Source organism: Temnothorax nylanderi, unplaced genomic scaffold (genome assembly GCF_030848795.1).
Source record: "Temnothorax nylanderi isolate EJ_2023f unplaced genomic scaffold, tnyl_v1.0 TNYL_tig0116_pilon, whole genome shotgun sequence".
Taxonomy (NCBI): domain Eukaryota; kingdom Metazoa; phylum Arthropoda; class Insecta; order Hymenoptera; family Formicidae; genus Temnothorax; species Temnothorax nylanderi.
This window is the reverse complement of record NW_027249178.1, coordinates 470,231-494,244: the sequence shown is the minus strand read 5'-3', so window position 1 is coordinate 494,244 and position 24,014 is coordinate 470,231. Positions and strand designations below refer to the sequence as shown.

At 34.2% G+C, this 24,014-nt stretch overlaps 5 protein-coding genes across 5 annotated transcripts; all 5 read right to left on the bottom strand.

Annotated features, from left to right (window-relative positions):
* Nucleotides 1-916: 916 nt before the first annotated feature.
* LOC139776311 (odorant receptor 13a-like) lies at nt 917-3,585 on the bottom strand. The gene is made up of 6 exons (XM_071712882.1): nt 2,998-3,585; nt 2,234-2,585; nt 1,701-1,931; nt 1,444-1,557; nt 1,200-1,355; nt 917-1,071 (listed from the first exon to the last, which is right to left on the bottom strand). The coding sequence occupies exons 1-6, from the start codon at nt 3,252-3,254 to the stop codon at nt 1,021-1,023; spliced, it is 1,161 nt and encodes a 386-aa protein (XP_071568983.1). The 5' UTR covers nt 3,255-3,585; the 3' UTR covers nt 917-1,020.
* Nucleotides 3,586-4,849: 1,264 nt separating this feature from the next.
* On the bottom strand, nt 4,850-7,437 carry LOC139776341 (uncharacterized). The gene is made up of 6 exons (XM_071712913.1): nt 7,181-7,437; nt 6,162-6,513; nt 5,641-5,871; nt 5,379-5,492; nt 5,133-5,288; nt 4,850-5,004 (listed from the first exon to the last, which is right to left on the bottom strand). Exons 1-6 carry the CDS (start codon nt 7,435-7,437, stop codon nt 4,954-4,956), a joined length of 1,161 nt encoding a protein of 386 aa, XP_071569014.1. The 3' UTR covers nt 4,850-4,953.
* Nucleotides 7,438-8,988: 1,551 nt separating this feature from the next.
* Nucleotides 8,989-11,546, bottom strand: LOC139776257 (odorant receptor 13a-like). The gene is made up of 6 exons (XM_071712810.1): nt 11,290-11,546; nt 10,545-10,896; nt 10,032-10,262; nt 9,766-9,879; nt 9,525-9,680; nt 8,989-9,147 (listed from the first exon to the last, which is right to left on the bottom strand). The coding sequence occupies exons 1-6, from the start codon at nt 11,544-11,546 to the stop codon at nt 9,097-9,099; spliced, it is 1,161 nt and encodes a 386-aa protein (XP_071568911.1). The 3' UTR covers nt 8,989-9,096.
* Nucleotides 11,547-12,904: 1,358 nt separating this feature from the next.
* On the bottom strand, nt 12,905-15,508 carry LOC139776253 (odorant receptor 13a-like). Its single transcript, XM_071712806.1, has 6 exons — nt 15,232-15,508; nt 14,461-14,812; nt 13,910-14,140; nt 13,653-13,766; nt 13,413-13,568; nt 12,905-13,056 (listed from the first exon to the last, which is right to left on the bottom strand). The coding sequence occupies exons 1-6, from the start codon at nt 15,486-15,488 to the stop codon at nt 13,006-13,008; spliced, it is 1,161 nt and encodes a 386-aa protein (XP_071568907.1). The 5' UTR covers nt 15,489-15,508; the 3' UTR covers nt 12,905-13,005.
* A 2,779-nt stretch (nt 15,509-18,287) lies between these two features.
* Nucleotides 18,288-20,838, bottom strand: LOC139776345 (odorant receptor 4-like). The gene is made up of 6 exons (XM_071712916.1): nt 20,582-20,838; nt 19,831-20,182; nt 19,303-19,533; nt 19,053-19,166; nt 18,810-18,965; nt 18,288-18,449 (listed from the first exon to the last, which is right to left on the bottom strand). Exons 1-6 carry the CDS (start codon nt 20,836-20,838, stop codon nt 18,402-18,404), a joined length of 1,158 nt encoding a protein of 385 aa, XP_071569017.1. The 3' UTR covers nt 18,288-18,401.
* Between the last annotated feature and the right edge of the window lie 3,176 nt (nt 20,839-24,014).

Sequence of the window (24,014 nt, the reverse complement as noted above, 5' to 3'; positions counted from 1 at the left end):
CAATGTTCGCAAACGACTACATATATTATAAGCTATATAAAAACATCGTAAAATACGAAGAGCTCATGTAAATTTTTCAAAGAAATTGTTTTATAAGCATTATAATATTAATTTAACATTTCTAAAATCTATAATAAAGGAATATATCTAATTATGCGAGAAAAGAGGATTTGTTATATGATATTGTTATCGATGTTTTACATTACACATGGACGAAAAATAAAATAATTACCAGCATGTCCCTTCTCTCCCTTCCACGGTATTACCTCGAGAGCAGTATAGGGGCAGGAAGTCAATCTGGCTAAGTTCTTCTCCCTATCCCTCCTTTTTTCGGCTTCGCAGCAATTCCTTTTTAAGGAGCAGCTGCTACGTTAGTAGCAGCCATTTTCCGGGCTCCTGAAGAGCTTAATCCGGAGCTGAAGCTACTCCTCTAGAGAATGAGGCCCTTTGCGAGCCCTTATTCCAATTAACCCAGAAAGACCATTTTCAAATTCAGCTACATCTATTCTGATTCCATGAGTAGATAGAGAAAGATGGTTCACCCGGGAAAAGCACCACATACACGTGCAAGGATAAATATTTTAGGATTTCGTCCGGTATCGCTCCTAGAAACATCATTCATAACGCTGCACCCCAGTGCCATACAGTCATCGCCACGGTAGCTCCCAGCTTGGTATGGAAGAGTTGGTTCACGGAAGTAGCTTTCCTGGCCCTAGACAGGACTTCACGTTCGGAGGACCGGTTATAGTCACCCAGGAGCCTACTCGGACAATCAGAAACCCGAAGATCACTTGCATGTTCTCCTTGGATTCGCCACTTGGAAACACACCAGATAAGTAGGTCAGCTCACAGAGACTGAACGCACGCATGCATGCAAATGTGCACGCACATAAAAGAGAATGGTAAGAAATAGAGCAACGATTTTACTTTAATTTATATGCAAATTCGTTTGCAACTAAACAACAACCAACTATTAACGGTCATTAAAAATTCAATGTGAATAGAAAGTATAGTTTCACTTCAATACATTGCAAATAGAACTGACATGTAGGAGGCCGAAGCTTTTTGAATCTGTAACAGTATTACTTGATTATTATAAGAATAATGTATAGAAATTAGATAAATATTGCCAAGGTAATCTTCAGCACAAAATCTATGAAGAGTTTCACCTATAGAAAACAAATCTGTGATAGACTTACACTGCTAAATTGTTCTAGAGACAAATTCATTATCTTTCCAATTGTAATGGTTAATTGATTTTGCGACCTCATTATTAAGAACAATATAATACGACTGTCTCTGGAATTTGATTCGTACCATAGGGAATCGTACGCAGCATCTCCAATGCTTTTGCTCTATTAAATAATGGATTTTGTAGCTTTAAAAAGTAATTACGTAATATTTATTTATCGTGTACATACAATATTTGTCACAACGTCTAACCTTTGCGCTCAAGTATTCTCCAGCAAAACAGAATACGAACGCCTCCATATTCGTAACAAAGTAAAATGAGAGAGTCTTTAGTATACTTTGTAAAGCATTGGGTCGACCAATCGACTAGAATATTAAGAAAGAGCAAGGGAAATGAAATAAAATAATGAATAATTAAAGACAGGAATTTCTTCTATTTTGCAAATTCAACAGCGCGGTTTCTATAGTATATATTCATCTGAACCATACATTTTATCAAAATCACTTACTGCGACAATTGTAAAACCCAAACAGCAGATAATCAACGTATTCGTTACAAACAGCACAATCGCGATATACGAATACAAATCTTCCATATGCTCTGAAAAAGTGATAATTTTCTGGTGTTTTTGAATTATTTCCTTTATCATAAAACGACTCGGGCTGTGATTTCCTTCTTTTGGAAAAATTCCCATTACACTTTTACGAAGAATATCTATTTGACCGCTTATATGCAATATCTAAAATATACGTTTCTTTCAACAGTTATATGTAAGAGAGGTCGAAAAAAAACATTAAATACCTAAATTAAATTTATGATGTACAGAATTTTTTAAAATTCGTAAAATATCACAATTACCATAATATACTATGTTTGATAATGTAAGATATTTGCATATGTATATACATTCCGTCAATCAACTGATATTATACATGGTTAATGAGATATTACGAAATTGAGTTTTATAAGTAATACATATAAATAATAGATAATTCTTAAAATAATAATTATATTAATAACATTTTGTGTAACAGGACTTACCAGATTTATGAGTAGAGCATTTAATAAACCCATTGCGTTAGCACATACCAGCAAATAAACAAATTGAATAATTATGACTGATTCATATACGAATCTCCGATTAGCGTCAAATGGCAAATCCATCTCTAGAACGAGTAATCGTGTGGAATCGTTGAAGGTTATGCCATCACCCGCGTTCTGTATGAAAACGTTGCTGCTAAAAAAAATTATAGACGTCGAATAAAGAATCACCGTTATGTTAGCGAAGCGGTGCGACAGTTTGACATTGCTGGTCGTCGCGAACATACTGAATTTCGTCTTGGAACATTTTTCCCAGTCGATCGCCATCATCGTTAATATCTTGTTGAACGTTCTACGAACGGATTTTATTAATCATAATCGTGATAATGGCCGCGCAACGAAGCGTTATGCAAACTATCGGTGAAAAATTTCATGTTATGCATTGACTTTACTCACGCGAGTCTGCTTATTTTCGATTTGTGTTCAATAAATAATTTATTTATAGCAATTTGTTCTTAATTTAAGTTCATTACATTGTTCACATTTGCAATTGCCAAACAATTTACTTTATCGATTAAAGCAATTATCAAATAATTTATTTTATCGGTTAAAATAATTGTTGAATCGATGTAATACCAAATTTATATAACAAACTTAATGTTGTTAAATAATAATAATTAAATATAATTAAATAAATAATATTTAAAGCTAATTTTTTCACTGATAGTGCAATATTACTACCTATGTGCCGTTTCGTATCTCACCGCTGTTTATACCAAAAAATAACGAGTTTACATAATAATATCGTGTACGCCATTGTTGTACTCAAAGTGTCCATCATCTCAGAAAGCTCGATCAAATTGAAATGCATTACGATATATCGATATTGAAAGGCTTGCTCGATTAAGACCGTAACGGCCCAGAACACTCTACGTAATAAAACGCACGATGTATTTGGCCAGATACCAAAAATTCGTAGACAAATTTCTATCGCTTGGCTAACTGCATTCTTTACTTTCATATTTTTGTTATTATTATTATTCTATTTTACACTGTTAACATTCGTAGATCATGAGAATTTTAAACGTTGTTACGAGCCTGATCGATCGTATGATATGCACTGTATGGTATCTCTGTACAAACTGAAAGCTCGACAGAGAGCACGAGTGGGGTTCACCCTCCCACGAGTCACGGCTTATTAAATATTTCGATCGAAACATGCGTGTACTATTGTCGGTGAAAAAAAAAAGAAATTTCCGGGTGTCCGATTCTCTCCTTGTCAAATTCTCTAGCCAAACGGTGTAATGCGCACTCTGTTATTTTCTTTAAAAATTCAAGCAATAACAGCAGATAGCAACACGTGAATGTACATAAAATATTAATCCGTATTCGGTGACCGTAAGAAAAGTTTTGTATTTGCGTGCGTAGCAGAGAATATTTCGAGGAAAAGGGAAGGTGGAAGAGATGAAAGTTTCTCTTTCCAAGATTTTATTTCCTTAATATCGAAAGATATATTTCCTCGCGTATTACGGTAAGTGCGGCGAGTGTGCACGCGATCGCAACTATATTCTCCCGAAATATGTAAATCGATTTTGGCTGAAACTCTGGTGCACATAAGATAAAGGTTGCGTGATGAATTAATCGTGAAAAAATGTGCCAGAAGCAGAAAACAGAGAAACGAAGTGCTGAGTAAAGTTTTATATTCCAGTAACAACAATGTTCGCAAACGACTACATATATTATAAGCTATATAAAAACATCGTAAAATACGAAGAGCTTATGTAAATTTTGCAAAAAAATCGTTTTATAAGCATTATAATATTGTTTTAAAATTTCGAAAATCTATAATAAAGGAATATATCTAATTATGCGAGTAAACCATTTGTTATGTGATATTTTTATCGATGTTTTACATTCCACATGGACGAAAAATAAAATAATTACCAGCATGTCCCTTCTCTTCTTTCCACGGTATTACCTCGAGAGCAGTACAGGGGCAGAAAGTCAATATGGCCAAGTTCTTCTCCCTATCCCTCCTTTTTTCGGCTTCGCAGCAATTCCTTTTTAAGGAGCAGCTGCTACATTAATAGCAGCAATTTTCCGGGCCCTGAAGAGCTTAATCCAGAGCTGAAGCTACTCCTCCAGAGAATGAGGCCCTTTGCGAGCCCTTATTTCCATTTACCCAGAAAGACCATTTTCAAATTCAGCTACATCTATTCTGGTTCCATGAGTAGATAGAGAAAGATGGTCCACCCGGGAAAAGCACCGCATACACGTGCAAGGATAAATATTTTAGGATTTCGTCCGGTATCGCTCCTAGAAACATCATTCATAATGCTGCACCCCAGTGCCATACAGTCATCGCCACGATAGCTCCCAGCTTGGTATGGAAGAGTTGGTTCACGGAAGTAGCTTTCCTGGCCCTATAGATAGGACTTCACGTTCGGAGGACCGGTTATAGTCACCCAGGAGCCTACTCGGACAATCAGAAACCCGAAGATCACTTGGATGTTCTCCTTGGATTCGCCACTTGGAAACACACCAGATAAGTAGGTCAGCTCACAGAGACTGAACGCACGCATGCATGCAAATGTGCACGCACATGAAAGAGAATGGTAAGAAATAGAGCAACGGTTTTACTTTAATCTATATGCAAATTTTTTTGCAACTAAACAACCAACTATTAATCATTAAAAATTCGATGTGAATAGAAAGTAGTTTCACTGCATTGCAAATAGAACTGACATGTAGGACGCCGAAGCTTTTTGAATCTGCAACAGTATTACTTGATTATTATAAGAATAATGTATAGAAATTAGATAAATATTGCCAAGGCAATTTTCAGCATAAAATCTGTGAAGAATTTTACTTATAGAAAACAAATCTGTGATAGACTTACACTGCTAAATTGTTCTAGAGACAAATTCATTATCTTTCCAATTGTAATTGTTAATTGATTTTGTGATCTTATTATCAAAAGCAAAATAATTCTACTGTCTCTGGAATTTGATTTGTACCATAGGGAATCGTATGCATCATCTCCAATGCTTTTGCTCTATTGAATAATGAATTTTGTAGCTTTTAGAAGCAATTACGTATTCGGTTTATTTATCGTGTATATACAATATTCGTAACAACGTCTAACCTTAGCGCTTAAGTATTCTCCAGCAAAACAGAATACGAACGCTTCGATATTCATAACGAGGTAAAATACGAGATTATTGATTATAATTTCTGAAGCATTGGGTTGACCAATCGACTACAATTTTAAAAAATATTATAAGTGCAAGTGAAATGTAATAAAATAAAAAATAATTAAAGGCATTCTTTCATTCTGCAGAATTAACAAGGCGGTTTTTATAGAGTATAGATTCTTCTTAACCGAAAAATTAATATAAATCGCTTACCGCAACAATTGTAAAACCCAAGAAGCAGATCATTAAGGTATCCGATACGAATACCACTAATGCGATATATGAGTATAGATCTTCGATATGTTCTGAAAAGATGATAATATTTTGATGTTTTTTGATGATTTCTTTTACCACAGAACGACTCGGACTGCACTTCCCTTCCTTTGGAAAAATTTCCGTCACATTTTTACGAAGAATATCGATTTGACCGCTTATATGCAGTATCTAAAATATATTCAACAACTGTACTTAATAGACGTTTTAAGAAAAAATATTATGTACCTAAATTAAAATTCTGCACATCAAAATCTTTCAAAATCTGAATAGCAGCACAACTGCTAATAATTAATTTTGGATAATGTAGGAAATATGCACATGTACATTCCATCAAATGATATTATATTTAATAAAATATCGAGAAAATATAGCATTTATAAAGAATATAAATAATAGATAATACTCATAATAATAGTAATAACATTAATAACACTTTGCGTAAGGATAACAGGACTCACCAGATTTATAAGTAGAACATTTAATATACCCACTATGTAACCACACAACTGCAAATGAAGAAATTGTACAATTATGACCGATTCATATACGAATCGTCGATTAACGTCAAATGGCAAATCCATCTCTTGAATAAGTAGTCGTGTGGAAACGTTCGAGGCTATGTCATCATCCGCGTGCTTTACGAGGATTTTGCTGCTAAAAAGAGTTACATTTGCCACGTAGAGAATCACCGTTATGTTAGCGAAGCGCCGTGACAGTTTGGCATTGCACGTCATCACTGACATACTGAATTTCGTATTGGAACGCTCTTCCCAGTCGGCCGCCATCATCGTTAATATCGTGTTGAACTTTCTAGGAAAGATATTCATTGGTCATAATCGTGATAACGATCGCAACGAAGCGCTATACAAAACATCGGTGAATAGTTTTTATTAGTTATAAGTAATAATTATAAGTTATAAGTAATAGTTATTATTATGCAATGGCTTTATACCCATTCGTGTCTACTCATTTCTTCCTTGTAGTACACGGAAAGAACGGTTTTGCTGATGTATCTAAAAATTCAGCTAGATAGAGATCTGAAAATAATTTTGTTGCACCATCAAAATAATTATATAGAACACTCAAACTGATTGCCAAATATATCAAAATTTTTTACAATATTATTATCATACTTCTGCGACCTACTATAATTATTTTGATGGTGCAACAAAATTATTTTTAGATCTTTATATAGCTAAATTTTTAGATACTTCAGCAAAATCGTTCTCTTTCCGCGTATATTAATTAATTTATTACAGTATAAATACTTAATTCAGCTTTGTTACAATGTTCACGCTCTTACTTATCAAAGAATTTATTTTATCGGCCAAATCAATTGTTAAACAGAATATTTTAATAACTACAGTAATTGTTAAATCAAGATGTATTACTAAATGTATGTAACTAACTAAATAATATAATTGAAGCTAATTTTTCACTGACAGTATGTATCACTACGTGCCGTTGCGTATCTCACCGTTGCTTATACCAAAAAATGACAAGTTTCGTTAAGAGTATCGTATACGCCAAGGCTGCACTCAGAATTTTCGTCATCTCGTCAAACTCGAACAAATGGAAATGCATTACTATATATCGATACTGAAAGGCATGCTGGATTACGAGCGTGACAATCCAGAAGAGTCTACGTAATAAAACGCAAGATACATTTGGCCAGATGCCAAAAATTCGTAGACAAATTTCTATCGCTTGGCTAACTGAATTCTCTACTTTCATATTTTTGTTATTATTATTATTCTATTTTCCACCGTTAACATTCGTTGATCATGAGAATTTCAAACGTTGTTACGAGCCTGATCGATCGTATGATATGCACTGTATGGTATCTCTGTACAAACTGAAAGCCCCAAAGAGAGCACGAGTGGGTTTACCCTCCCACGAGTCACGGCTTATTAAATATTTCGATCGAAACATGCGTGTACTACTGTCAGTGAAAAAAAGAAGAAATTTCCGGGTGTCCGATTCTTTCCCTCTCGAATTCTCTAGCCAAACGGTGTAACGCGCAGTCTGTGATTTCCTTTAAAAATTTAAGCAACAGCAGATAGCAACACGTGAATGTACATAAAATATTAAACCGTGTACGATGACCATAAGAAAAGTTTTGTATTTGCGTGCGTAGCAGAGAATATTTCGAGGAAAAGGGAAGATGGAAGAGACGAAAGTTTCTCTTTCCAAGATTTTATTTCTTTAATATCGAAAGATATACTTCCTCGCGTATTACGATAAGTGCGGCGAGTGTGCACGCGATCGCAACTATATTCTCCCGAAATATGTAAATCGATTTTGGCTGAAACTCTGGTGCACATAAGATAAAGGTTGCGGTGATGCATTAATCGTGAAAAAATGTGCAAGAAGCAGAAAACAGGGAAACGAAGTGCTGAGTAAAGTTTTATATTCCAGTACCAACGATTTTTGCAAAGTATATATTATAAGCTATATAAAAACATCGTACAATACAAAGAGCTTATGTAAATTTTTCAAAGAAATCGTTTTATAAGCATTATAATATTGTTTTAACATTTCGAAATTTGTTATGTGATATTGTTATCGATGTTTCACATTACACATGGACAAGAAATAAAATAATTACCAGCATGTCCCTTCTCTCCCTCCCACGATATTACCTCGAGAGTAGTACAGGGACAGGAAGTCAACCTGGCCAAGTTCTTCTCCCTATCCCTCCTTTTTTCGGCTTCGCAACAATTCCTTTTTAAGGAAGAGCTGCTACATTAGCAGCAGCAATTTTCCGGGCCCTGAAGAGCTTAATCCGGAGCTGAAGCTACTCCTCCAGAGAATGAGGCCCTTTGCGAGCCCTTATTCCCATTTACCCAGAAAGGCCATTTTCAAATTCAGCTACATTTATTCTGGTTCCATGAGTAGATAGAGATAGATGGTCCACCCGGGAAAAGCACCGCATACACGTGCAAGGATAAATATTTTAGGATTTCGTCCGGTATCGCTCCTAGAAACATCATTCATAATGCTGCACCCCAGTGCCATACAGTCATCGCCATCGTAGCTCCCAGCTTGGTATGGAAGAGTTGGTTCACGGAAGTAACTTTCCTGGCCCTAGACAGGACTTCACGTTCGGAGGACCAGTTATAGTCACCCAGGAGCCTACTCGGACAATCAGAAACCCGAAGATCACTTGGATGTTCTCCTTGGATTCGCCACTTGGAAACACACCAGATAAGTAGGTCAGCTCACAGAGACTGAACGCACGCATGCATGCAAATGTGCACGCACATGAAAGAGAATGGTAAGAAATAGAGCAACGGTTTTACTTTAATTTATATACAAATTCTTTTGCAACTAAACAACAACCAACTATTAACGGTCATTGGAAATTCGATGTAAATAGAAAGTAGTTTCGCTTCAATACATTGCAAATAGAACTGACATGTAGGAGGCCGAAGCTTTTAGAATCTGCAACAGTATTACTTGATTATTATAAGAATAATAAAAATTATGAATATTTAAATTCACTGTAAAAAGTTATGTATTTGTAATTTGACTTCTTTTAAAAATATATAACAATGTGAATATTGCAGTAAATATTATATGCTATTTAAAATAAATATATAAAAATATAACTATCGAATAAAAAAATATATTATTAGTATAAATTGTATATACAAGTATACTACAAAATTAATTGATATTAATTCTATTTATATTTTAAAAAGAAATAACATATTTCCTATTTTTTAAATGATTTTAGATCATTATTGGCAAGACACAATCTCTTCAGCATAAAATCTGTAAAATATTTCACACATGAAAGAAATCTGAGATATACTTACACTGCTAAATTGTTCTAGAGATAAATTCGTTATCTTCCCAATTGTAATAGTTAATTGATTTTGCGATCTCATTATTAAAAGCAATATAATTCGACAGTCTATAAAACTTGATTCGTACCAGAGGGAACCGTACCCAGCATCTCCAATGGTTTTGCTCTATTGAATAATATGCATCTTGTAACTTTTAGACACAATTACGTAATATTCTGCTTATTTATCAATATAATTGCCAATGTCTAACCTTAGCGCTTAAGTATTCTCCAGCGAAACAGTATATGAATGCCTCCATATTCATAACAAAATAAAATACGAGATTATTGATTATATTTTTTGAAGCATTGGGTCGACCAAGAGACTAGAATATTAAGGAAAGAAAACAAAGGAAATGTAATAAAACAATGATTAATTAAAGGCATGAATTAATACTCTTCTATTCTGCAGATTCAACAGCGCGGTTTTTATAGCATATAATAGTTCTTAAAAGCCGAATTAATCAAAATCGCTTACCGCGACAATTGAAAAACCCAAGCAGCAGATAACCAAAGTATCCGATACGAACAGCACCATTGCGATATACGAATATAGATCTTCGATATGTTCTGAAAAGGTGATAATTTTCTGGTGTTTTTTGATTATTCCTTTTACCATAAAACGACTCGAACTGTCCATTCTTTCCTTTGGAAAAATTTCCATTACACTTTTACGAAGAATATCGATTTGACCGCTTATATGCAATACCTAAAATATATATTTCTTTCACCAGTTTTAGTTAATAAAAATCGCAAGAAAAAATTTTGAATACCTAAATTAAATTTATGTTGCACAGAATCTTTCAAAATCCGAAAAGCATCACAACTGCTAATAAACTATTCTTGATAAAGTAGACAATATGTACATTCCGTCAGGCAATTGATATAGTTAATGTAATATCAAGAAAGTAACATTTGTAAGTAATATAAATAATAGATAATTACTCATAATAATAATGATATTAATAACATTTTGTGTAACAGGACTTACCAGATTTATGAGTAGAGCATTTAATAAACCCATTGCGTTAGCACATACTAGCAAATAAAAAAATTGAACAATTATGACTGATTCATATACGAATCTCCGATTAGCATCAAATGGCAAATCCATGTCTAGAATGAGTAATCGTGTGGAAACGTTTGAGCCTATGCCACCATCGGCGTGTTTTACGAGGATTTTGCTGCTAAAAAAAATTGCAGATATCGAATAAAGAATCACCGTCATGTTAGCGACGCGCTGCGACAGTTTGGCATTGCACTTGGTCGTTAACATACTAAATTTCGTATTGAAACATTCTTCCCAGTCGTTCGCCATCATCGTTAATATCCTGTTGAAAGTTCTAGGAAAGATTTCCATTGGTCATAATTGTGATAACGGCCGCAACGAAGCATTATACAAACTATTGGTGAAAAATGTATTGTTGCAATGACTTTACCCATGAGTTTCAGTTCAATTCTGCTCGTACACAATAATTAATTTATTACAGCATAAGTATTTAATTTAGCTTTATTACAATGTTCACGTTCTTAATTGCGAAATGATTTTATTTATCGAACAAAGCAGTTGCTAAATAATGTATTTTATCGACTAAAGTAAATGTTAAATTAAGATGTAATACTAAATGCATGTAACTGAATATTATTGAACTGATTAAATATAATTAAATTAAATAATAGTTAAAGCTCATTTTTCACTGATAGTACGTATTACTACGTGCCGTTGCGTGTCTCACCGTTGCTTATACAAAAAAATGACGAGTTTCATTAAAAGTATCGAATACGTTATGACTGCACCCAACATTTTCATCCTGTCGGAAAACTCGATCAAATAAAAATGCACTACAATATATCTATATTGAAAGACTTGCTCGATTACAAGCGAGCCAATCCAGAAGAGTCTACATAATAAAGCACAAGATGTATTCGGCCAGATGCCAAAAATTCGTAGACAAATTTCTATCGCTTTGCTAACTGTATTCTCCATTTTCATATTTTTGTTTATTATTATTATTATTATTTTGCACCGTTAACATGCGTTAATCCCGATAATAGAATTTTAAACGTTGTTACGAAAAACTCCTGATCGATCGTACGATGTGCACAATGCGGTAACTCTGTACAAACTGATAGCTTAAAAGAGAGCAAGACTGAGGCTCACCCCTCCAGGAGCTACACCTTATTAAATATTTTGATCGCAACGTGCACAGATTGCGAATACTGTCGTCGATGAAAGAAAAAGAAGTTTCCGAGTGGCCGACCCTCTCCCTTCGAATTGTTGGGCGAAACGGTGGCTTAGCGTTCATTGCATTACTTCCTTTAAAAATTCAAACAAGTGATAGCAACGGCAGATAAAAACACGCGAATGTACATACGACATTAAACTTTTGTCGGTGACCGTAAGAAAAGTTTTGTATTTCCGTGCATAGGGGAGAATTTTTCGAGGAAGAGGGAAGATGAATAAAGTAGAAGTTTCTTTTTTTTTGAGATATTGCTTCCTTAATATCAAAATATATTCTTTCTTGAGCATTACCGTAAGTGCGGCGAGTGTGCACGTGTTCACAACTTATTCTCTCGAAATATGTAAATCGCACGAATTTGAATAAAACTCTAGTGCTCGTATATCAGATACGGTTTGGCCCTCCTTCTCTTGGCTCCGCAGCCATTCTTCTTCAAGCTGCTGATGCTACACTAGTAGCAGCAAATTTCCGGGCCCTGTAAAGCTCATTCCGGAGCTCCGAAGTTGCTCCTCCAGAGAATGAAGGTCCTTACGAGCCGTTATTCCCATTTCCTTTGGAAAGACCATTTTCAAATTTAGTTACATCCATACCGGTCCCATGAATAGGTAGGAAACGATGGTTTATCCAGGTAGAGCATGTCCGTATAAGGCTATAAACATTCTGAGGTTCCGCCCGGGATCTCAGAAGCATCGTTCACGACGCTGCATTCTGGTACGAAACAGCCATCGCCACAGTAGCTCTCAGCTTAACATGGAAGAGTTAGTCCATGGTAATAGCTTTTTTGGCCCCAGGATTTTACGCTGTAGGATCGATTATAGCCGTCCAGAGGTCTACTCAAGTATTCAGAAACCCAAAGATTTCCTAGACGTTTGTTGATACGCCACATGGACACGTGCCCGATAGGGCCAAAGCACATAAGACAGTCGTAGTCGTGGACGTAAGTAACGCACAAGCTTTGGCGTATCCTGATTTGTCAGGTCGAGGACTACGACCGTCGTATATCGCTATGCCATGTTATGTGCTTTGGCCCATAAATAGCACATATAGGCTAAAACTCACGCATGCAAATGTACACGCACATGAAAGAGAATGGTAAGTAATACTGCAATGGTTCTTGTCGTTTTAATTTATATGCACATTTCTTAAAAACTAAACAATAACAAGCTGTTAATGTTTATTAAAAATTCAATGTAAATGAAATGTAGTTTTGCTTCAATACATTGCAAGCAGGACTGATATGTAGGACGCCGAAGCCTTTACAATCTGCAATAGTAATACTTGATTATTATAAGAATATTTATGTAAAAATTATAAATATTTAAATTTAATGTAAAAAGTTATTTATTTGTCATTTGACTAGTTTCTATAATATATAGCAATGTGCAGTAAATATTATTTGCTATTTGAACCAAATAGCAAAATATATAAAAATATATATTTGAATATAAAAATATATGGTATATGACAAAAGTTAATTGATAGTAACATTTATATTTTAAAAAGAAATAACACATTTTCTATTTTTTATTGATTCTAGACAATTATCGATGAGACAAATCTTCAGCATAAAATTTGTAAAAAGGTTTACACGTACAAAAAAAAATCTGAAATAGACTTACACTGCTAAATTGTTCTAGAGACAAATTCATTATCTTTCCAATTGTAATAGTCAATTGATTTTGCGACCTCATTATTAACAACAATATAATACGACTGTCTCTGGAATTTGATTCGTACCATAAGGAATCGTACGCAGCATCTCCAATGCTTTTGCTCTATTAAATAATTGATTTTGTAGCTTTAAAAAGTAATTACGTAATATTTATTTATCGTGTACAATATTTGACACAACGTCTAACCTTAGCGCTCAAGTATTCTCCAGCAAAACAGAATATGAACGCCTCCATATTCGTAACAAAGTAAAATGAGAGAGTCTTTAGTATACTTTGTAAAGCATTGGGTCGACCAATCGACTAGAATATTAAGAAAGAGCAAGGGAAATGTAATAAAATGATGAATAATTAAAGACAGGAATTTCTTCTATTTTGCAGATTCAACAGCGCGGTTCCTATAGTATATATTCATCTGAACCATACATTTTATCAAAATCACTTACTGCGACTATTGTAAAACCCAAGCAGCAGATAATCAACGTATCCGTTACAAACAGCACAATCGCGATATACGAATACAAATCTTCCATATGCTCTGAAAAGATGATAATTTTCTGGTGTTTTTGAATTATTTCCTTTATCATAAAACGACTCGGGCTGTGATTCCCTTCTTTTGGAAAAATTTCCATTACACTTTTACGAAGAATATCTATTTGACCGCTTATATGCAATATCTAAAATATATGCAATATCTAAAATATACGTTTCTTTCAACAGCCATATGTAAGAGAGGTCGAAAGAAAAAACATTAAATACCTAAATTAAATTTATGATGTACAGAATCTTTTAAAATCCGTAAAATATCACAATTACCAATATACTATGTTTGATAATGTAAGATATTTGCATATGTATATACATTCCGTTAATCAACTGATATTATACATGGTTAATAAGATATCACGAAATTGAGTTTTATAAGTAATACATATAAATAATAGATAATACTTAAAATAGCAATTATATTAATAACATTTTGTGTAACAGGACTTACCAGATTTATGAGTAGAGTATTTAATAAACCCAATGCGTTAGCACATATCAGCAAATAAACAAATTGAATAATTATGACTGATTCATATACGAATCTCCGATTAGCGTCAAATGGCAAATCCATCTCTAGAATGAGTAATCGTGTGGAATCGTTGAAGGTTATGCCATCACCCGCGTTCTTTATGAAAACGTTGCTGCTAAAAAAAATTATAGACGTCGAATAAAGAATCACCGTTATGTTAGCGAAGCGGTGCGACAGTTTGACATTGCTGGTCGTCGCGAACATACTGAATTTCGTCTTGGAACATTTTTCCCAGTCGATCGCCATCATCGTTAATATCTTGTTGAACGTTCTACGAACGGTTTTTATTAATCATAATCGTGATAACGGCCGCAACGAAGCGTTATGCGAACCATCGGTGAAAAATTTCATGTTGTGCATTGACTTTACTCACGCGAGTCCGCTTATTTCCGATTTGTGTTCAATAAATAATTTATTTACAGCAATTTGTCCTTAATTTAAGTTTATTACATTGTTCACATTTGCAATTGCCAAACAATTTACTTTATCGATTAAAACATTTATCAAATAATTTATTTTATCGGTTAAAATAATTGTTGAATCGATGTAATACCAAATTTATATAACAAACTTAATGTTGTTAAATAATATAATTAAATATAATTAAATAAATATTATTTAAAACTACTTTTTTCACTGATAGTGCAATACTGATAGTGCATACTACCTATGTGCCGTTTCATATCTCACCGCTGTTTATACCAAAAAATAACGAGTTTACATAAAAATATCGTGTACGCCATTGTTGTACTCAAAGTGTCCATCATCTCAGAAAGCTCGATCAAATTGAAATGCATTACGATATATCGATATTGAAAGGCTTGCTCGATTAAGACCGTAACGGTCCAGAACACTCTACGTAATAAAACGCACGATGTATTCGGCCAGATGCCAAAAATTCGTAGACAAATTTCTATCGCTTTGCTAACTGTATTCTCTACTTTCATATTTTTGTTTATTATTATTATTATCCTATTATTTTGCACCGTTAACATGCGTTAATCCCGATAATAGAATTTTAAACGTTGTTACGAATAACACCTGATCGATCGTACGATATGCACTATTCGGTATCTCTGTAAAAACTAAGAGCTGGAAGAGAACAAGAGTGGGGCTTATCCCCCCCCCTCCCCACCACCACGAGACATGGCCTTATTAAATATTTTGATCACAACCTGCACCGATTGCGTGTACTATTGTCGGTGAAAAAAAAAGAATACTGTCCTCGATGAAAGAAAAAGAAGTTTCCGGGTGGCCGAAACTCTCTCCCTTTGAATTCTTGGACAAGACGATGGTGTAGCGTGCAGTGCATTACTTTCTTTAAAAATTCAAGCAACTGCAGATATTAACATGTGAATATACATAGGGCATTGAACTATATTCGACGACCGTAAGGAAAGTTTTGTATGTCCACGCATAGGGGAGAATTCTTCGAGAAAGAGGGAAGATGGACAAGGTAAAAGTCTCTTTTTCTGATTTTATTACCTTAATATCAAAATTCTTTCTCGTGCAGGTAGTGTGGCGAGTGTGCACGCGTTCACAACTTATTCTCTCGAAATATGTAAATCGTGCGATCTTGAATGAAACTCCGGTGCCCGTCAGATACAGATAATCGTCAAAAAATAAGCCAGAAGCAAGAGACGAAGAAACGAAGTGATAAGTGAAGTTTTATATTGCAGTGCTAATGGCGTTTCTCGCAATTGACAAGTATAATATAAGTTTTAAGGAAACAGCATAAAATGCAAAGAGCTTATCTTGATCTTTCAAAAAAGACTGTTTTCTTATGTTATTATTTAAACTTTACGGTAATCTGAAAAAAAATCTGATTATATGCGAGAAGAGCATTTGGTATGTAGAATATTTATCGATGTCTTATTTTACACATTAAAAAAGAATAAATTGATTTAATTGTTAGAAATAAATGGAATATTATTTTAGATAACATTTAAAATAATAATATTTTTTTGATATTGCTATTACTGAGATTCTTTTATTGTTTATTTTATAATTTACTATTACTTCATGTTAATGCCAAACACTGTTATGATACTATCATGATACTATCAGGATACTTTTATGATATTATACATGTCAATCTGATAGTTTTAATTTCAAGATGTGTTCTTGCACGGACACATTCATCCTTTGAATATCACCGGCATTTACAGCGAGCATACAGAATTACCGCAGTCATGCAATTGAAGAATGACAAGATTAAGGTAGTTTGTCCGGCCGCGCGCGCACTAAATATAAACATCTCATTTTACAAGCTAGCCATAATACAAAATTTATATCTTACCCTTGATTCGCCTATAAAGTGCTGAATCTGATGAACAACAGACTATATGCCATGACGCCGCTTACACATTACACTATCCATTAAATCGGAGAAATTATCGGTGTAAAAGTGTCTCACCGCGTATTGATATTTAAAAAATTGAGTTATGCTCAGCACCACGATCCGAAACAATCGGAATGAAACAATTGACGATAGATACGGCCAGATATCGCAGGTGCGAATATCGATATTCACCACGCGATTGACCGTACTCATCTTCATGTTTCTCGTAAACAACAGGAAATACTCCACGGACCGCTCCAGCTGTACGTATGCCACCAGATAAATTTGCACACTGAAACATCCTAGGAGGTAGTAGAGTCTTCAAAAAGAATATAGCCGCGTTTCGCTCAACGTCCACCGGACAACTACTCGTCGAATATTCCTATCGCCACGTATCGCAAACCTTGACAGACTTGCGACGATCTCATGGATGATCACTGTCTAGTATATACGTTAAAAAGTTGAGGGGATACCGTTTCTCTCTCCGCGAAATCAAGTATCCGACCACGGGCAATATGACCTCGTGTTTCCTTTAAAAATGTAACAACCTCAGAATAACAGTTTCCACAACTCGCACGACGTAAAGGTGAAGTTTCGCTGTTGAGGGTGCGTCGCAAGAGAAAACGACGGGCGAACATATCGCTGGGGGATATCTTTCTTAGAAATAAGTATTGCGAGGAAAATATAGCTAGTGTTGCAAGTATTCGTAAATTGAAAGAAACGTGACGAAGTCACGGCAGTACATGACAAAATATCTAGCTAAGAAGCACAAGTTTATCAGTTTTAGCATGCTTCGGATCCAGTGAATTAATCTGTCCGGAACATTCCGCCTCTCTACAAACAACTTCGTGCGAGGTGTTGCTAAAGGAGTATATATCGAAGAACATTCCTACCACGTAATCCTCAGTGTCGAACGGCACCTAGATTAGAGACACGAACAACAAAAGCACCGTTTCTGTGGAGATGCTTACTATATACGAATGTAGATTCTCGTACAGAGAGTGCAGCATGCAAGAATAACATCTCACAGGTAGACATCGATTAGCTTCTTTAACGTCTTCAAAAGAAAAGGTGTCAGGCTGCTCGAACTAGGTATATTTTTTTGTAAAGGTGTAGCGTGTTTTAAATAAATATTCTAGAATTTCGCCATAGGTATCGCTCCCAGCTTGGCATGGAAGAGTTAATTCACGACAGTAGCTTTCCCGCCCGCAAACAGGATTACGCTCGGAGGGCCAGTTATAGCCAACACTACCCAGGAACCTACTCGGGTAGTCAGAAATTCGAAAACCTCCTGAACGTCTTCTGATCCGCCACATAAAAACACGCCAGATAAGTAGCTCGTCCTACAGAGACTGAAACGCACGCACGCATGCAAATGTGCACGCACATGAAAGAGAATAGTAAGTAATAAAGAAATGGTTTTATTTTAATTTATATGCAAATTCTCTTGTAACTACACAATAACTAGCTACTAATGCTCATTAAAAATTCGATGTAAATAGAATGTAGTTTCGCTTCATTACATTGCAAGTAGTACCGATATGTAGGAAGCCGAAGCTTTTAGAATCTGCAATAGTATTACTGGATTATTATAAGAATAATGTAGAATGTTTTAATTTTAATGTAGAAAGTTATTTGTTTGTCGATTGATTCGTTTTAATAATATACATAACAACATAAATAATATTGCAGAAAATATTATTTACTATTTAAAACAAATATATATAAATATAAATATGAAATAAAAAATATATTATTATTATGCATTTTATATTAAAAATATTACAAAAAATAATTGATAGTAATATTCCATTTATATCTTAAATAGAAATATCACATTTTCTATCTTTTATTGATTCTAGACAATCTTTAGCATAAAATATGTAAAAATTTTTAAGCGTACAAAACAAATTTGAAATAGACTTACACCGCTAAATTGTTCTAGAGACAAATTCGCTATATTTCCAATTGTAATGGTTAATTGATTTTGCGATCTCATTATTAAGAGCAATATATTTCGACCGTCTCTGGAATCTGACTCGTACCAAAGAGAATCGTATGCAGCATCTCCAACGCTCTTGCTCTATTAAATAATGGATTTTGTATCTCTTAGAAACAATTACGTATTTTGTAATATTTATCATATAAAATATTCGTCTCAATATCTGACCTTAGCGCTCAAGTATTCTCCAGCAAAACAGAATATAAATACCTCTATATTCACAGCGAGGTAAAACAAAAAATTCCTGATTATACTTTCTGAAGCATTGGGTCGCCCAATCGACTAGAATTTTAAGAAAGAGCCAAGAAAATGTAATGAAACGATGAATAATTAAAGTCACGAATTAGTACTCTTCTATTCTACAGTTTATATAGTATATATATTCCTCTTAACCGTAGAATTAATCAAAATCGCTTACCGTGACCATTGTAAAACCCAAGCAGCAGATAAGAAAAGTATCCGATATGAAAAGCACCATTGACATATACGAGTACAGATCTTCAATATGTTCTGAAAAAGTGATAATATTCTGGTGTTTCTTGATTACTCTTTTTACCATAGAACGATTCGTACTGCACTTATTTTTTTTCGGAAAAAGTTCCAACACACTTTTACGAAGAATATCGATTTGACCGCTTATGTGCAATATCTGAAATATACGTTTCTTTCAACAGCTGTACTAATAAAGGTCGCAAGAAAAAATATTATATGGCTTATGACATTAAATTTAAGCTGCACAGAATCTTTCAAAATCTGAAAAGCGCAATTGCTAATAAACTATTTTTGATAAAATAGGAAATTTGCACATGTACATTCCGTTAATTAATTAATATTATGGTTAATAAAATATTAAAGAAGTACTATTTATAAATAATTGATAATACTCATAATAATAATAATAATAATAATAATAATATCTTTTTGTGTAACAGGTAACAGGACTCACCAAATTTATAAGTAAAGCATTTATTAAACCCATTCCGTTAGCACATACCAGCAAGTGAAGAAATTGAACAATTATGACCGATTCATATACGAATCTTCGATTAACGTCGAATGGCAAATCCATGTCTATAATGAGTGATCGTGTGGAAACGTTGGAAGTTATGACATCATCCATATTTTTTATGAAGATATTGCTGCTAAAAAGAGTTACATTTGTCAAATAAAGAATCACCGTTATGTTAGTGAAGCGCTGCGACAGTTTGGCATTGCACTTCGTTGTTAACATACTAAATTTTGAGTTGGTACATTTTTCCCAGTCGATAGCCATCATCGTTAATATTTTGTTGAACGTTCTAGGAAAGGTTTTCATTGGTCATAATTTTAATAACGGCCGCAACAAAGCTTTATACGAACCATCGATGAAAAATTACTTGTTGTGCAATCACTTTATCCATGCAATTCTGCATAAACCTTCTTCGCGTACAATAATTTATTTATTTCAGCAATTTGTATTTAATTAACATTATTATTATGTTTACATTCTTAATTGCCAAATAAATTATTTTGTCAACCAAAGCAGTTGCGAAAGGTGTATCTTAACGACTCAAGTAATAAATCAAGATAAAATACTAAATATATGTAACTAACTTGTTGAATGTTGTTGAATAATATTGTTAAATATAATTAAGTTAAATAATACATAAAGCTAATTTTTCATTGACAGTGCGTATCACAACGTGCCGTTATCTCACCGTTGCTTATACCAAAAAATGAGAAGTCTAGTTAAAAGTATCGAATATGCCATGGCTGCACCCAAAATTTTCATCCTGTCGGAAAACTCGATGAAATAAAAATGCATTACAATATATCGATATTGAAAGACTTGCTCGATTACGAGCGTGACAATCCAGAAGAGTCTACGTAATAAAGCGCACGATGTATTCGGCCAGATGCCAAAAATTCGTAGACAAATTTCTATCGCTTTGCTAACTACATTGTTTACTTTCATACTTGTGTTACTATTATTGTTATCCTATTATTTTGCACCGTTAACATGCGTTGTATCCGATAAGAAAATTTAAAACGTTGTTACGAAGAAACTTAATCCATCGTACGATGTGCACTACGTGGTATCTTTGCATATACTGAAAGAGAACAAGAGAGCGGGGCTCATCCCTCTAGGAGCCACAGCTTATTAAATATTTTTATCGGAACCTGCACAGATTGCGTGTACTATTGTCGGTAAAAAAATAAAAGTTTCCGGGTGGCCGATTCTCTCCCTCTTGAATTCTGGGGGGAAAATAGTGGTGTATCGCGCAATGCATTATTATCTTTAAAAATTCAAACAACTGCGTACGGAACACGCGAATGTGCATAGGGCGTTGAACTGTTTTCGGTGACCGTAAGAAAAGTTTTGTATTTCTACGTATAGGGGAGAAGTCTTTGAGGAAGAGGGAAGATGGATAAGGTGAAATTTTCTCTTTCTGAGATTTTATTTCCTCAATATTAAAAGATATTCTTTCTCAAGCATTACAGGAAGTGTGGCAAGTGTGCACGCATTCACAACTTATTCTCTCGTAATATGTAAATCGCGCGATTTTGAATAAAACTTTGGTGCCCGTCAGATACAGATTGCGCGCAATAATCGTCAAAAAATAAGCCAGAAGCAGGAGACGGAAAAATAAAATGATAAGTAAAGTTTTATATTGCAGTACTAACGGTTTCTCGCAATTGACAAGTAGGTATAATATAAGCTTTAAGGAAACAGTACAAAATGCAAGCTTCCATGACTCGCACGACGCGAAAGTGAATAAGTTTCGCTGTTGGCAGTGCGTCGCAAGAGGGAAGGACGGGCGAACACATATCGCTGGGAGATATCTTTCTTAGGAATAAGTATTGCGCGGAAAATATAGCTCGTGTTGCAAGTATTCGTAAATTGAAAGAAACGTGACGAAGTCACGGCAGTACATGACAAAATATCTAGCTAAGAAGCATAAGTTCATCAGTTTTAGCGTGCCTCGGATCCAGTGATTTAATCTGTCCGGAACACCCCGCCACTCTACAAATAACTTCATGCGAGGTGTTGCAAAAGGAGTATATATCGAAGAACATTCCCACCACGTGATCCTCAGTGTCGAACGGTACCTAGATTAGAGACACGAACAAGGGGAGCGCCGTTTCTATGGAGATGCTTACTATAGTACAGAGAGTGCAGCGCAAGAACAACATCTCACAGGTAGACAGTAGACATCGATTAGCTTCTTTAACGTCTTCAAAAGAAAAGGTGTCAGGCTGCTCGAACTATATTTTTTTGTAAAGGTGTAGCGTGTTTTAAATAAATATTCTAGAATTTCGCCATAGGTATCGCTCCCAACTTGGCATGGAAGAGTTAATTCAAGACAGTAGCTTTCCCGCCCGCAAACAGGATTACGCTCGGAGGGCCGGTTACAGCCAACACTACTCAGGAACCTACTTGGGTAGTCAGAAATTCGAAAACCTCCTGAACGTCTTCTGATCCACCACATAAAAACATGTCAGATAAGTAGCTCATCCTACACAGACTGAAACGCACGCACGCATGCAAATGTGCACGTACATGAAAGAGAATAGTAAGTAATAAAGAAATGGTTTTATTTTAATTTATATGTAAATTTTCTTGTAACTACACAATAACTAGCTACTAATGCTCATTAAAAATTCGATGTAAATAGAATGTACTTTCGCTTCATTATATTGCAAGTAGTACCGATATGTAGGAAGCCGAAGCTTTTAGAATCTGCAATAGTATTACTGGATTATTGTAAGAATAATGTAGAATGTTTTAATTTTAATGTAGAAAGTTATTTGTTTGTCGATTGATTTGTTTTAATAACATACATAACAACGTAAATAATATTGCAGGAAATATTATTTACTATTTAAAACAAATATATAAAAATATAAATATGAAATACAAAATATATTATTATTATACATATTATATTAAAAATATTACAAAAAATAATTTATAGTAATATTCTATTTATCTTAAAAAGAAATAACACATTTTCTATTTTTTATTGATTCTAGACAATCTTTAGCATAAAATCTGTAAAAAATTTTACGCGTACAAAACAAATGAGATATAGACTTACACCGCTAAATTGTTCTAGAGACAAATTAGCCATATTTCCAATTGTAATAGTTAATTGATTTTGTGACCTCATTATTAAGAGCAATATAGTCCGACCGTTTTTGGGATCTGATTCATACCAAAGAGAATCATATGCAGCATCTTCAATGCTCTTGCTCTATAATAAATAATGGATCTTGTATCTCTTAGAAACAATTATGTAATGTAATATTTATCGTATATACAATATTCGTCTCAATATCTAACCTTAGCGCTCAAGTATTCTCCAGCAAAACAGAACAAAAATGCTTCTACATTCACAACGATGTAGAACACGAAATTCCTGATTATACTTTCTGCAGCATTAGGTCGACCAATCGACTAGAATTTTAAAAAAGAGCAAGGGAAATGAAATAAAACGATGAATAATTAAAGTCACGAATTAGTACTCTTCTATTCTGCAGAATCAACAGCGCGGTTCCTATAGTATATATTCCTCTTAATTGTAGACTTAATCAAAATCACTTACCGTGACCATTGTAAAACCCAGCAAAGAAGCAGATAAGCACAGTATCCGATACGAAAAACACCATTGCGATATACGAGTACAGTTCTTAAATATGTTCTGCAAAAGTGATAATATTCTAGTGTTTCTTGATTATTTTCTTTATTTCGATAGGATGATTCGGACTGCACTCATTTTTCTTCGGAAAAATTTCCATCACACTTTTACGAAGAATATCGAGAGGGTAAATAATTAGGTTTAAAGTAGAATATAGGATGGTATAAATAAATGTGTATATTTTTCACGTCACGTGCGCGGTCAGTGAGATATTCGGAGTGGCAATGCAAAATGGCAGACAAGAAAAGCGTATAAAACGCAGAGCTACAAGCGTTATCTCTTTTAATCAATTTTTAAATGTTATAACATTTATAATTCTTTACAACTAACCATAATTAATTCTTCTTTTTTTTTCAGGACATGGTCATCATAGATATATACGTAAGACGCCGACACTTTTACGATCTATAATAATAATAATAACGGAAAAAGAATAAAAATATACTTCTGA